Source organism: Xiphophorus couchianus, chromosome 5 (genome assembly GCF_001444195.1).
Source record: "Xiphophorus couchianus chromosome 5, X_couchianus-1.0, whole genome shotgun sequence".
Lineage (NCBI taxonomy): Eukaryota > Metazoa > Chordata > Actinopteri > Cyprinodontiformes > Poeciliidae > Xiphophorus > Xiphophorus couchianus.
The window spans coordinates 1081342-1096352 of NC_040232.1; the positions used below are offsets into that span (position 1 = coordinate 1081342).

The window sequence follows — 15011 nt, forward strand, 5'->3', positions numbered from 1 at the left end:
CAGTGGGACCAAGGAGGTAAATAAAGAGCAGCGCCGCATCAGAGGCAGAAACATTTATTCCCTTTGTTTACAACAACAACAACAAACAAACATCACCAGAACCAGCATCAGTACCTCAGGTCCTGGACCAGTACCTGCAGGCTGCGGACCACAGCTCTGGTCCAATCAGTTCTCAACACACACGACTGGTTCTGATCCGGTTCCCACAGCTCCCAGATGAGGACCAAAAATGAAATGACCACGAACAAACTTCCAGGACCGGAAAAAGAGACCACTTGGATTCAGTTTGGTTCTGACGGGTCAGAACCTTCTCATGGGCCAACTCTTTGTTCATCCAATCAGCTATAGCGTTTCCAGCTCCGCCTCTTTCACAAGATGTCCAACCACAGAGCAGGGGGCGTGTCCAGCAGGGGGCACGTTGCTCAGAGACTCCCTCTTGTACGTCTTGGGGGGCAGTTTGGGGACGCTGTGGCGCGGCGGCACCGGGGGGCCATCTAGAGGCGGGGAAGGGAAGGGCATCTTCCTTCCTGTGGGGGTGAGTGGTGGTGAGGAAGTCAAGGGCGCAGGGGCGGAGCTCAGAGATGAAGAGGAGGAGGAGGGGAAGAAGGCCTGGGACAAGACTTCGCAGCGAGAGCGCCCCTGTGGGGGAGGGAGGAGGTGCAGGGGGGAGCTGAGCGGCTCTCGGGGAGGCAGCAAGGGGGGGCTGTCTGGGGGAGACGAGGACAGCGAGGAGTAACGAGGGGGGAGGAGCTTACAGGTGGGCTGGCGAGGAGGCACAGCGGGGGGGCTCTCCAACGCTGACTGGACCTGGAGAGGGGGCGGAGTCAAAGGGGAAGGGGAGGGACAGAAACAGTAAGGGGAGGGGCAGAAACAGGATGTTTACCAGTCGTGTTGCCATCTGGTCGTGTTGCCTGGTCGTGTTGCCGGTACCTTGGTCGGGGAGGACTCAGAAGGAGCCGATTCGGGTCGTCTGCGCGGCGGAACCGGAGGGGGGATGGCAGCATCCTCTGAAGTCCGACTGAAGCTCACCATTGAAGAGACGGAGGACGACCCTGAGACGAGACGGGTCAGAACCGGTTAAACATCCAGAACATTTGCTGGACCGGGAAGAACACAGACCGGGTTTCTACGGAAGGGAACGGGTTCAATGAGGCTGAGATGAAGGAATGATTTAAAGGAAACTCGACTACAGTCTGAAGGCTAATGCTCCAGTAGTTGTGTTTCCTTCCAACACCGTCAGAGGTGAGCTGATGGTTTCCATGGAGACAGGTGTTGACTAGGTGAGACAGGTCAGTGCTGGGTGGGTCCGTGACGGATCAGCAGCAGAACCGACGGCCCAATTATTCCAGGATCTGAAGAAATTCCGATGGTTCCTAAGTCCAACCAACAGAGATGACTCAGATTCAAAAAACGGTTCTGTGTTGTTTCAGAACCAGGCCCAAATATATTCATACACCCTACAGAACCCGGATGCAGACCCAAAGTTTCCCGCCCAGCACCGGCCAGCCTGAACCTAGGCGTGCGCCAACAGGTGAGGTGTGATGACGGAGAGTCCGGAGGGTCATACTAACGTGGGCCGTGAGGCAGAGAGATTACAGCGAATATGCTGTCGCAGGCTGCAGGGCGAGCAGAACAAACGGGTCAGAGGAGCAGAACCGGCCCGGTTCCGCTGTGGAAATTGGTTCTGAGATGAAGGTTAGTGTGGATCACAAGATCAGAACATCAGTGAGCAGAAAGGAATATCCTGCTAATATCGTACCGAGGGGCGTCTGGTGGCCCTCAGAGGGCGGAGTTAGGGTGATTCAGCGGTCAGAGGGTGGGGATGTGCTTGACGCCAGTATCTGTGGGCGGAGTTACGCTTTGCAAGCTAGTCAAAGTCAAATTTATGTCTCACAACAGCTATTGGCCTCAAATACTAGTCTGTGGGCAGGGCTTGTGTCTGTGGGTGGGGCTATGGTTTGTGGGGTTAGTATATGGGCCAGTTTTGGCGTGGCTAATGTTTGCGGGCACAGCTACAGATCAGGCCTTACTTGAGTGGAAGGGGCTGCTTGGACCCTGAGGCGAGTCGAACACGCTGCCCACATCTGTGGAGCTGGACGCGGCAGAGGCTGGGGGCGGAGTCAGCGGCGTGCGGGGGGAGTTGGGAGCAGAGATGACGCCGCCTTCGGACTCGCTGTCGGTGACCCGGTTGTAGCTGATCTTCCTGGGCTCGTTCTGCAGTGGGGTAGGATGTCTCATGCTGCCCACCCTTGCGGACGTGGGTCTGATCCCTGGGGACTTCAGAGGACAGGTGTACCGCTTCACCTGGACCAGGAATGAGAACGTGTCATGGAACAAATTAACATGTGACGAACAGTTACTATGGCAACACTTACAAAACGAGGCAACGACCGCGTGTTTCGAGGTTCGATCTCCAAGGACTTGTTGAAGAGATGATCGGCAAAGTCCTTCTCAGACAGGTCCTCCATCGGGTTCAGGTTCTCCAAGAACTTCTGCTCCACAGACACAACAGATTACCTTCAACCCTACTCCATGAAACAGGAAGTGACATCAGCAGCGCCTCACCCTGATGTCGGGCTCCACGCTCAAGCAGTAAGGCTGGTTCTGGTACTGTTGGATCTCTCCAGTGATCTCTGCCACTTTCCGCCTCTTGCTGAAGTTGATCAGGTCTTTGCCGTGTCGCCGCAGGAAGTCCGGGTTTCCCTCCTCCGTCTTCAGTATATTGGTCAGATAGATCCCTACAGCACAAACAGCACCATCAGAGCGGAGTTCTGCCGGTACCAGCACCAGCAGGCCGCAGCCAGGTTGTACCAAAGAAAGGGACGCAGGGCGGGTTGATGGAGCGCAGCTTGGCCAGGTATTTCTTGTAGTGATCTTCACTCAGCTCATGAGCTTCTTCCAGGATCTTCCTCTGGCGACTCGGGATTTGCTAAAACAGAAGCAGATTTGTCAGAATTGGTACCAGTGGTTCTGTTAACCAAGTCCCACAGGAACTTTAGCCGATCCCCACTATGGCGGTCATCAACATGCATTCTGTCTGGTTGTATAAACAAGATGGCAGATCCAACAAATCCCAGGATGCATCTAAGACCATGTGATCTGGACCTGCCAGACCTGTTGGACCATGTTCTGTGGGTCAGGTGGATGGGTGGAGCATCAGGGGGCTCTACCTCGAAAGTGTGGTCCAGTCTATAGACAGGTGAGGAGTTCATGGCGCTGACCACTTCCAGAACACCGTTGAAGTTATTCAGTTCCTGGAAAACCTGCAAGATCTCGATGATCCGAGAAACCACGGCAACCCGCTCCTCCAGGTTCTCCGTCTCAACAATGCACCTGCAGAGAGACGGCAGCCTGAGTGGACGTCACCTTGAGGACTCCAAAGCCCTTTTTGCACTGCAGGGTCCGGCCTGGCCCATCCCGGCTCCGTTCGACCCGGTCCTACTGGTCCTATGGCCCTGGTCGTTTTGCATTGAGCGGGAGCCGTATCTTTTTGTGCGCCACACTTTTCTAAATTTTTCCGTAGGCCAAGTTTTAGTGAGAAAACTGCGCTCTGTTTTATGCGTGAGGCCCCTGGTCTTTGTCCCGCCCCCGCAGCCAATGAACCAATCAACAGCTAACTCCACACCGACCCAGTCTGGCTGGCCCGATTGGAACCACAGCTCTCAAGGTTCCAGGGAGCGGGGTGGTACCGGGCTGGAAGAGCTAATGCAAAAACAATCCCAGGTCGACCCGGGTCCAGCGATGCAGTGCAAAAGGGGCTCTGGAGCCCACCAGGTGTCCTCCAGGTGGGCTCCATATCTTACTTCTCCAGCCACAGGGTGAGGTTGGTGGTGTGCCGGATCATCCTCAGCAGATTGGGCGAGTGTAGCTCCTTGTCCTCCTTGGTCCAGACACTTCCCACCAGCTCTGACGGACGCACCGCCCTGAGGGCCCAGGTCAGAGGTCAGGGGTCAGAGGTCAGACGGGCCTGGTGCGCTGGGAAACGTACGTTACCTGTAGAAGTCAGACTCGAGCAGCGTCAGCTGGCGGGCGATCTCGATGGGGTGAAGGGTCATGAGGTCAAAGGTCTCAACGGCTCCTTGCCTGCAGAGGTGCCACTCGATGGGGGGGGGTGAGTTCTGGAAAGTGATACTGGGGGGGGGGCTCGCCTGGCTCACCTGCACCTGCTGTTTCCTCTGGATGATCTTAGTGATGGACTCCACCCATTTCCTCATGGCCTTCCCTGCAACACAACCAGAACCGCTCACCGGACCAGACTGGGTCCACAGCACCAGGCACCAGCAGTCAGGCTGAGAACCACCAACAGAACCAGCTGGTGGTGAAAGTCTGTTATCTAGAACCAGCAGCAGGTTGGTGTGGCGCCCAGCAGGGGGCGCTCTCCCACTGCCTGCTGACCAATCAGGATTCTGAAATAAGACCCAGGAAGTAGAGCTGTCTTAAAGGGACAGCGTCTTCTAGTACAGGTACAACCTTTGGGTTCTGTGCAGGTCCAAGTACAGGTCTAATCCAGTCAGGTCCAGTTCAAGTCCAGGTCCAATTCAGGTCCGATACAGTCCAAGTCCAGGTCCAGTCCAAGTCCACTCCGGATCCAGGCCCGTTTCCTGAGTGGATCCAGGTAAACAGGTCAAACCTGCAGCAGGAGGTGGGTCAGCACTGTTCTGGATCTGGTTTTGGTTCTGTAGGTGTTAGTGTTGGTTCTGGATAGGGTATTGGACCGGCACCAACCTCTGACCGAAGCGATGAAGTCCTCCAGTCGGCTCAGCAGACCCGGGTCTCGCTCGAAGTCGTAGAAGTGATGCTCCACCCAGTGGCGGCACACGTTCAGAACCCTACAGGACGACACGGGCCGTACATCAGAACCAGAACCAGGATTATGACCAGGACCAGGACTGCCAGCAGGAGCTCTGTACCTGAGCTGGACCGGCTGAACAAACTCTTTACGGAATCGTTTTAGGTCGGCGCTGAGTAGCTGCTCCAACCCGTCTGTCGGGTCTGATTCGGCCGGTGCTGGCTCAGGAATGTCGAACCTGCAGACACAGACCAGCTTTAGAACTGGGCCAAAACTAGAACCAGGTCCAGAACCAGACTTAAGACCAGAACCAGAACCGAGTGTTCCTCATAGGAGGGAAAGTTAGCACTCCAAAGGCCTGACCACTAGGGGGCCCCCCACAAAAATGTATTTTTTAATACCAAAAGGCCCTTTTGTCACTAATCCAATAAATGCTGTGGTTGATTTGACTTGTTTCTAGCAGTGAGAGTTAAATGTTCTCCCTCCCAGACCAGAAAGCCATCGTCCATATTTAGTGACCCCCCGTTTCTACATGAAATGGTTTGTTCCTGCTGGGCGCGCCGGACGGTGACGGTGTTTAGCAGTCAGTAGAGAAAGAGATAATAACCAGCTGCCCAAAAAATAATAATAAAACCAGGGTTAGAGAAGGAAGGGAGTCAATTTCTTCAAGAGGTCGGTGGCTATCGACCTGTTAGCAGTCTGTAGCTAAGCTAACTAAGCTGTTAGCCTCTAATTCACCATCAGTGAAGAACAAATATTTATTGAAAATATATTTAACTTGTTGGTTTTACCACTTAACAGCAGATGAGTCAGAGTCAGCAGCTCCCCAAACCAGCCTGACTCCTACCTGTGAAGAAGGTGAGGACATGCTAGGCTAGTTAGCTCCTGGTGAGTCAGACTGCGCTAGGCCCAGATAGCTGGCTAACAGGGACAGTTTGGGTTTCCAGGTTTGCTCTGGTTTTGTCCAGTTTTCATTACTTTGAGATGAACATGTTCATATGTTTATGACATTAGAAAGTGATGTTAGTTACCAATCTGTCTTTGTTTTTTATATTTCAAGAATAATCATGTGCAGACAGTCAATGTTGTGTCAGTAATGGACCAAAGGAAACAAGATGGCTGCAGACCTTTAAAATTGGTCCTGTAACCCTTTAGATGGGCCGGGAGTCTGGACCAAAACCAACCTAATCCAGAGTCTGGACCAGAACCACTTCAGAGGAAGACTGGGTTCAGGCTCAGCATTGACACCTGCTGTCTGTGTGATGTCACTTTCTGGTCTGAGTTGTGGAGGTTCTGATTGGCCCATGAGGCCAGATGAGCTCACCTCTCCACCAGCAGGTCCAGCAGCTCCCCGGGCCGGCAGAAGGACCGGTACGTGGTCAGAAAGGTCCGGACAAAGTTTGGATCTGTGGGAACAGGAAACATGACTGAGTGGTTCTGGTTCAGAGAGTGTACCGAGGACTGGGTTCAGAGGTTCTGGAGCACAGCTCCCATCTGGGGGTCCTCCTACCAAGCCTACCGACCCGTTTCCAGGCTGAACAGGGTCAGGCAGGCGGACCGCTCCCAGACTGAGTGGTGATGCATTCAGAGCCCAAAGGTCATTAAAGACACCCCGGCAGCAATACTACATCAATAATTAATAAGATTGATCAATGAAAATCAATCAACATTGCTGAAAGAGCTCATGTCTTAATAGTAATAGTAAACATTTTAGGAGAAATATAATAACTGAATCTTCAGACGGTGAATCTCAGAGAAAGCAGCGCTAAAGTTGCTACCGCTAACAGTTCCTGGGAGTCCAGAGGCACTGGCAGAGGAAGGTTGGCAGGTGTTATTTGGTTCCATAGCGGATTATGACCTGTATAGTCTTGGTTGGTCCTGCGCCTCAGTCCGTGGAAAGTTCTGCCTATACTCACCTGCGTACAGGTGGAAGGTGAGCCTCTCGATGAGCTTCAGGACCGTCCCGGCTTTAATGACGGGGATACCAGACTTGGACTGGACACTGTCCTCAAACACAACGTTCTGGTCCGAGTCGGGTTCGGCGAAGCGGTACCGCTGGACCGACGGCAGCCGCATCTGCTGCTCCTCGTCCTGCAGCAGCGCCTGGTCCAGCATGCGCTCCAGCGTGCCGCGGTACTGCAGCGACACCAGCGCCGCCATCCAGCCGTTCTTCTCCTCTGCTGACTTGGCGGCGAACAGCACGCCGCAGCCGTCCTTCGGCGCCACCTCGAAGGCGTGGCGCCACTCGCCGTCCCGGTCCTCCCGGTCCACCACCCGGACCTTCCGCATCAGGAACTTCTCCTTGAGGCGGAACTCGGCGGCGGCGGCGCCGGGCAGCCGCGGCGGCGCGTGGCCAGCCTTGCAACTGATCATCAGACCGTCGAACAGGAAGATGTGGCGCTCGTGCTTGGCACCGACGCGGCTCAACGTGCCCTCCATGATGAACTCGTTACAGCACTGGACGATGTCCGCCCCCTCCCAGCCGTCGATGCTCCGCTGGACGTCCTTCATCCTCCTGATGGCCAGGTGCTTACTCTTTACTTGCTGGCTGTGGAGCCGGCAGGCCGGTTCGCTGAGGAAGAGGAAAAAGAGACAGGTCAGAGGCAGAAGAGGAAGCGGGGGACCAGAGAGACATGGGGACTCGTGGTGTAATGGACATGTTGGACATGTCCATTACACCCTATAATCTGTACAGTCACTTAACGTCTGGTGCACATTAACTGGACCTAATAACACCGGTGCAGCGGTCCACTGTGTTTTCCCACTTTAGCTTCAATGCTAATGCTAACAATAATAGTTAATACACACACACAGAGGACTACACAACAGTTTTTAACATATTTCATCCAGATACATTCGGTATTTTCCACGCTTAATGCCACTCGACAGAGGTGGTTAACGAATTCAACATAAAGACAGGCGAATATTACACAAACCTGTTTTATAATAAATAAATAATTTCCCTGCTGGGATGAATAAAGTAATTCTATTATGCACTTTCCCTAGTGCTAACATTAGCTAGTGCTAACATTAGCTAGCACGATATGCTACCGGGGATCACGGCAGACAAAATATGTGACTGTCGTCATAAGTTGTGTAAGATTTCTTCTTTGAAACAGGATGGACACTTTAGTAGCTGCTGAACGGTGTCATTTTGTGAAGATTACTAACCATTCAGTCACATTCTGTGTCCCGTAACAGAAGCCCTGCAGGTCGGGACAGAGTTCTGAGATCGCAGTGAGTCGGAGGCATCCGTTTAGTCAGCGCTAACCAATAGGAACACGTCTTACATCGTTCGTAACCAATAAGAACACGTCTTACATCGCTCGTCTTTATGCCCCTCCCAGGATGTTCATGTGAGAATCGCAAGCAAAGAAGGAGCATCAAAAAAAACAAACTTAAGACTCGACCAAAAACTTAGGCTGTTATGTAAAATATTCCGATATGCAAAAATAAGTTTCAGACAAAAAATGAGTGATTTCAATTTAAAAAAAAAAAAGCTTTTTAAACATTTTTTGTTAAATAAAATTTATTCTTACAATTTGATTGAGAAATTTTTTTTTGTTTGACACTTTTTTTTTAAATCCAAAGGTTTTGATCACAACTCTATTTTTTGTTTGACATGATTTTTTTTTATTGAATAATTGTGAAAGAAATTCAACTCCATACACAAGCGTCAGACACGTTTCGGTGTGAACGCTGCTGCAAACTCCTCTAGAGTTCAATGACCTGAACTTATCGAAGCTTCGGCAATTAACTTTTATAAGAAATGTTTTTTACTTATTTATTTATTGTTTCCATGTTGTAACAGCATAATCAGAGAACAGATTAATCTCCAACTTTGGTGAAGAAATGCACCAAAAACAACCAATCAGAGACAGGAGGAGGGGCTTAGTGCGACCAATCAACCCCATGTACTCACTGCTAAATATGCTAATGGCAGAGAAACAACTTACCACTACACAAAAACCGCTTAGCCACCATTGTCAGTGACTATGCTAACTAGCCTTAGCATCCATAGCAGGCTATGCTAGCTACAGTGTAGCAGAGCGCTAGGGGTTAGCTGACCCGTCCAGCTGGGCTTCACCTGTGTGGTTCTGTTTATCCAGAGAAGTTAGTCAGGGCGAGTAGTCGTCTTGACATCGGAAGGTTGTAGGTTCGATTCCAGCTTCCTCCTGCCACATGTCGATGTGCCCCTGGGCAAGGCACTTAACCCCAAACTGCCTACCCATCTGTGTCTAAATGTGTGTGTGCTTGTGAATGTGACTGTAGTGTTCAGTGTTTTGTGGTGAAGATGAGGCCTGAGCTTGGATCCAAGTTCAGGAAGACGTTCCTACCTGAGCCTCCGCTTGGCCAGGCTCCTGGAGCAAATCCTCTCCAAGCTGCTCTGCAGGTTCAGCAGCGCCGTGATGGCCTGACGAAGACACTCCTTATCCTCCTCATCCTCGCTGCGCTCCTCCAGTTGCTATGGAAACACAACCCGAGTCAGGGGCACCTGCACAGGTGCAGCATGGGGGGCCAGCAGGACCAGAACCAAGAACCAGACCTGCAGGGTTCTGGCCTGACTGGAAACCAGAACCAGCAGAACCCACAGGATCACTGACTGGTTCTGGACCGGTTCTGACCCAGAAGCTCAGCAGAACCTAGTTCTTTGTCTTGGACCTGGGCCCATCTGCTGTTGGACCCTGAGAGAGAGCAGGTGGAGAAAGAGAAAGAGAGAGGTGGAGGAGAGAGAGAGAGGAGGAGGTGGAGGACGGTGTGTGACCTTGAGTGTGTCCAGCAGGTGGAGGCAGTGGTAGACGGGGGTCAGCAGCAGCCTGGGCAGGACGTAGCGGACGGCTTCTTTAAATCCCTCGCAGATGGACTGGAACAGAGGATTAAGAGGTCCATCTTCATCAGTCATCATCATCATCGTTCTGTATTTAAAGGGACCCTGACCCAATAAGAGAAGAGGAAACCACTGCTGGCTGCGCTTCCGTTAGCGCTGCTAGCTCCACGGCCTCTAGACCGGTTGCAGGCATGATAACGTGCCGGTTCCAGAGTCATGGTCGGTCGAACTGGGGGTCCGGTTCTCACTCATGTCAGAACTTCATCATCACTGTGGGACCTGTCAGGTGAAGCGCCCCCCAGGTGTGACCGGTCTTACCTGCAGATGGACAGAGGCTCCAGGTTTGGTCACTAAATCCAGGAAGTGATCGTGGAAGGCAGGATGCAGGACTTCCTGAGCATACGCCTCATAGGGGTCAAAGGCCAACTCCTGCCAATGAGAGGACAGATTGGCAACCAGGTGAGCGGCTCCAGGTGAGCGGCACCAGGTGAGCTCACCTCTGCCAGGTCCTCAAAGCAGCTGCCCACCAGCGGGTGGGGGCTGCCCTCGTCTGTCATCTCCACCGTGTCCTCCAGCAGGCCCAGCAGCTTCACCGTCACTTCCTGGATGTCCGCCAGGCGGCCAAAGATGCTGTCCACGTCCTGGGGAACAGGGAACCGGGTCAGAACCCGATCCGGGTCAGAACCTGAACACGGACCGGAACTGACAGAGCCGTACCTGTGTGGAGAAGAGGGTGGGGCAGGAGGCGAAGGGCTCCCTGAACACCTTGAGCAGCAGGTGCAGCTGCCTCAGGTACTGGTGTCCGTCAGCCAGGAAGCTCCGGACCAGGTCACAGTATCGCTGCTCCTCATTGGCCGACGGCTCCTCGTCCAGCAGCGGGAACAGACCCATGTCCTCCTCGTCCTGGTGGAACATGTCCATCAGAACCTGCAAGGTCGCCGGGAGGTTAGAGAGGCCTGAAAGCCCGACCTGATCCGACCCATTAAAACGTTGCTGCTTTCCTTTGTTGTAGCTGCTGAGTCGCTGTTTCCTAGTAACTGGGTCAAATGCCGGCACCGTCTAGTGACATCATCAGTGTAAGTCAAACTACGAAACGCTCATGTCTCATTCATTCTTTGAACACTAATTCAAAGAATTAGTGTTCGTTTTTTATGAAAATTTAGTTTTCGGAAAACTCTGTCGAGGTTTTACACCTGTGCCCTTCGTCACCATGGATACAGCAGGGCAATGGGTAGCCATGGCAACAGGGGTCAGTTTGTGCAGTCAGCTTGCAAAGTTCCACCATGTTTACAAATGATCCTTCTGTATTTTATTTATCTTAGTTTTTAAATATTTGATAACTTTTGTGCGAATCTCTTCACTACATTCAGTGATTTGGAGGCGACTGATGTTCAGCTCTTCATCGTTTCTTCTGCCCAGAAACGCCGGAGTCATCGTCACTTCCTGTCTGAACGGATCAATAAATAATGAATATGGCTGCCGTCCCTCAGGATAACCAGCTCCCTCCTCTTCATCACTCCATCCAGCTTTGTCTTCTTCCTCCTAAACTGCTGAGAAATCGCTTCGTCCTCCCCGACTCCTCAGTCGTTTATGTTCTTATCTAACCTTTGACCTTTGCACCACACAAGCCCGAAACGAATGTCAGGTCTAAGTTTCAACTGCTCACCTTGTCGGCGCACATCGCCACAGTGATGTCCTGCTTGGTGATGTCATCATGGCGGATGTTCCTGACGTAATTCCCCGCCAGCTTCAAGATGTCTGCCGAGATATACTCCAGAACGGCAACCATGTAGACGCAGACCTGATGGTCGAGTTTATAGCCCAGCACCTCCTGCAGGGGGAGGAGGAGGAGGAGGATGAAGAAAAGGAGGATAAAGAAGAGGAGGATGAAGAGCAGCATACCTTGAGCAGGGGGTGGATCTTGTCAACAGGAAGTGCCAGCGGGTTCTTCCTCTTCTTCTTCTCGATGGCGGCCAGAGCATCGGCGATTGCCCACTTATCGATGGGGTGAGGAAAACTCCTCTGGACCCGCTCCTGAAGAGAGACAGGTCAGAGCCGGGGCCAGAACCAGAACCGGTCCTCTGGAGTCCAAGCTGGAGGATCTGATAGTCCTCAGGAGGGTCAAAGGTCAACAGAGCAGCCTGAGGTTCTGTATCTAATATGCTTTTTGGGTCGCAGATGATGCGTTTACTGCCCCCTGCTGGCCGTCCCTTTACTCTAAGAAAGTTCTGCCAGGTTCTAGCTGAAGGAACCCAGCGGGTTCCATGTTCTGGCACTGTGAGAAGAGTCCAGCAGTGGGCCCAAACATCTAAAAGAACCGGGTCCGGCGAGTTTAAAGAGGTTCTGGAGAACCATTCACCTGCAGGGGCCATATTGGACCCTGGACCCGGTAATGCTTGGTGGACTCCAGCTGAGCATCGGTTCTGGTCCGGTTTCGGTCTGGTTCTGGCTCAGGCCATCTGGCCATTCTGAACTGGTCCAAGTACTGTCAGCTCCTAGCTCTGAACTGAACCTCTCTGGAAACCGGTTGCCATGGAAACAGCCAATCAGCAGCTCTGTGAAGTCCTGACGATGACATCACAGCTGCAAGCTGCTGATTGGCTGGCAGGAAGACAGAGGGACTGGGCGGAGCCAGAGTGCCTGAATGAAAGGCCACGCCCATTGCATGATGTCATCAGCTGTGTGTTGTAGTTAAACCCACCATGTTACAGACAGGTGTGTGTGTGTGTGTGTGTGTGTGTGTGTGTGTGTATGTCACCTCCACGTCCTGCACTGTGCGCGGCTGAGCCTGACACAGCATGCTGAGCAGCTGCAGGATCAGGTCCTCGATGTACTGCAGCGCCTCCTGCTGGGACTTCAGGTTAGGATGCACTTGGTACAACACCTGTACACACACACACACACACGTTTGTTTGGCTTCCATTGGTTTTAGTTGCGATTCATGGCTAACCAGACATGTTGCCTAACCTAATTCCCCCTCTGACCTCTGACCCGGCTTTGGTCCCCAGAAGGTTAGTAAAGGCTGGAGCAACACAAACTTCCGGTGCTTCTCCGAATCGGACTGGCAAGCGTTCACTCTGACCCGATTCATCTCGCCTCAGGACCCGGATCAGAACCATAAAGCTTGAGCTTGCTGTAGGATCAGAACCGGACCTGGGCTGGTTCTGGTCAGACAGATTTCCGTTTGGACCCGGTGGTTTCTGGTTCTAAAGGGAACTTGTTTTCTCTGGAGAGTCACCTGAGCTCACCTGGTTCCACCATGACGAGCTTCATGTGGGCGGGGCCAGTTCCAACAGAGCTGCTTCCTGGTTGGTTAACCCACAGCGCCGACCCGAGGTCCAGCTGCAGAACCAGAACCAGGAAGCACTGAGATCACCTGAGGAACAGGTGACTGCTGCAGCTCTGGGGTTATTCACTAACGAAAAGGGTCAGTGATTGGCCGGCTGGCGATGATGTCAGCAGGTGTGGAGCAAAGGTGAAACATCAGCATCAGCAGTGGAAATCTGACTGTCCAGGTTCTGACCCAGACCCAGAACCACCTGAAACCGCAGCTGCTGGCTTCACGACCTCTCTGTCTACCTATGTGACGTCATACAGAGATCTGACATCACCGGTTGTCAAGGAAACAATTCACTGAACAGTCCAGGAGTTGACTATGGTACAACCTGAGCGTTACCATAACAACAGAGGACGGGTCAGAACCTGGACCGAGTTGGACAAGAACTCCAGGGTGTCTCTGTTGGACCTGATCTGCTTCTGGTCCTATCGTCTCCCTGACTGAACCGGATCAGAGCGGTTCGGTTCGGCGGTACCTTCTCCAGGGCCGGAACCAGCAGGCCTCTCCACTTTCCGGCGTTGTCCTCGCTGAAGAAGTCGTACTGCGGCTGGGCGGCCTGCATGTCTGCGGCCCTGGCCGGCAGCTGGAGCCCCGCGGCGGGCCGGACCGGCACGGCAGGCCGGGCTACATGAAGCGAGCCCCGGGTCCGGCGGGGCCGGGACGATCCTCCGAAGCGGACCCGGTCCCCGCCACCATCCTTGGCCGTCCCGCGGTGGAGCCGCGGAGGCTTGGCTGGAAGTTAGCTCCGCGGTCTGCAGCTGGGAGTCGCTTCGCTGGTTCGGGTCAGCGGGAGGAGGGCATGGTACCGTTAGCCTGTTAGCTGCGGCGCTGCTAGCGGCGGGGATCCCCTGGTTCTCCGGGAAGACGGCCCGCAGCTGCCGGTGTCTGCCTCTCGTGACCGTAGCGGAGACTCTGGGAGCAGCTGGGCCGGTTCGGTGGACTCGGCTCGGTACCGTCGGGTCTCATAGACGTGGATGCGATCATGCAGCTCCTGCTCTGGGTGTGAAAGCCTGACCGGGTCTGGGTCTGGGTCTGGCTGCGGGGCGAGTGGCGGGCGGACACTCGCCGACCAAACGGCGGCTGTTGTTGTCACTGTGGCGGTGCCGTACACGGTGCTCACCTGCGCATGCGCTGTCTGCAGATCACTGACGTACATTAGCGGGGTCACTGATGAAGGGAGAGCGCGGCCGGCCGGCCGCGGTACTGCAGTCAGGGGAAGCTGCGGGTCGGAACCTTGGTTCGTTTGGTACCGAGCTGCGGCTGATTTCATCCCTGATTCGGTGTTAAATACTGATTACCAGTAAAGTTTTAGTTTAATCTCAGACCTGCTCCCTGCTTCACTCTTTAGACCAGCGCTGACAAACTCCTCCTCATTTTAGAATATACCAAGGTTATGGATATTCTCCCGGGATTTAAATGTTCAGGACCTCATGGAAAGCTACGGTGGGCCGGATTTGGCCCCCAGGCCTTGAGTTTAACACCTGCTGCAGCCATAAGGCACTGAGAGTTTTAAAGAAGAAGAAGAAGAAGAAATACTTTATTCATCCCAGCAGGGAAATTATTTCGCAGTTACAGCAAGAATTTTTTATACACAGATTAACACACGACAGGAGCTGCATCTGCAGGCAGCCAGCTGAGCCGGCGCCATTTGTGAAGGAGGACATGCGGCAAAGGTCGTCGGGACCGGGAGTCGAACCCGACTCGACCCGACCCACGGTCAGTATCACAGGGTATTTGGATGGAGGCCTCCATCAGGCCTCCATCCGGCCTCCATCCGGCCTCCATCAGGCCTCCATCCGGCCTCCATCAGGCCTCCATCAGGCCTCCATCAGGCCTCCATCCGGCCTCCATCAGGCCTCCATCAGGCCTCCATCAGGGCTCCATCAGGCCTCCATCAGGCCTCCATCAGATCTCCATCAGATCTCCATCAGGTCTCCATCAGGTCTCTGGATGCAGCAGATGTTCCAGCGTTGAACTGGTCGTAGCGTCAGACCGGTTCTCCTGTCTGCGGTTCGGTTTCCGCAGCAGAGAGAGGAAGAGTCGGTGCTCATCATCCT

The 15011-nt window shown here is 53.5% G+C and overlaps 1 protein-coding gene across 4 annotated transcripts; it reads right to left on the reverse strand.

The window, feature by feature from the left end:
• Nucleotides 1–38: 38 nt before the first annotated feature.
• sos1 (son of sevenless homolog 1 (Drosophila)) lies at nt 39–13560 on the reverse strand. 4 transcript variants are annotated; one of them, XM_028018630.1, is made up of 23 exons: nt 12602–13390; nt 12376–12501; nt 11520–11651; nt 11284–11448; nt 10335–10544; nt 10115–10258; nt 9936–10046; nt 9555–9653; nt 9127–9254; nt 6706–7361; nt 6114–6195; nt 4911–5027; nt 4726–4829; nt 3994–4222; nt 3804–3923; nt 3171–3333; nt 2812–2929; nt 2566–2738; nt 2376–2492; nt 2031–2304; nt 1572–1616; nt 931–1052; nt 39–807 (listed from the first exon to the last, which is right to left on the reverse strand). In XM_028018630.1, the coding sequence occupies exons 1-23, from the start codon at nt 12734–12736 to the stop codon at nt 343–345; spliced, it is 4035 nt and encodes a 1344-aa protein (XP_027874431.1). In that variant the 5' UTR covers nt 12737–13390; the 3' UTR covers nt 39–342. The 4 variants fall into 4 exon arrangements, with proteins under 4 accessions (XP_027874431.1, XP_027874433.1, XP_027874434.1 ...); XM_028018633.1 differs by lacking the exon at nt 12602–13390 and adding an exon at nt 13430–13560 and having other exon boundaries at nt 73–807; XM_028018632.1 differs by lacking the exon at nt 1572–1616 and having other exon boundaries at nt 12602–13389.
• Between the last annotated feature and the right edge of the window lie 1451 nt (nt 13561–15011).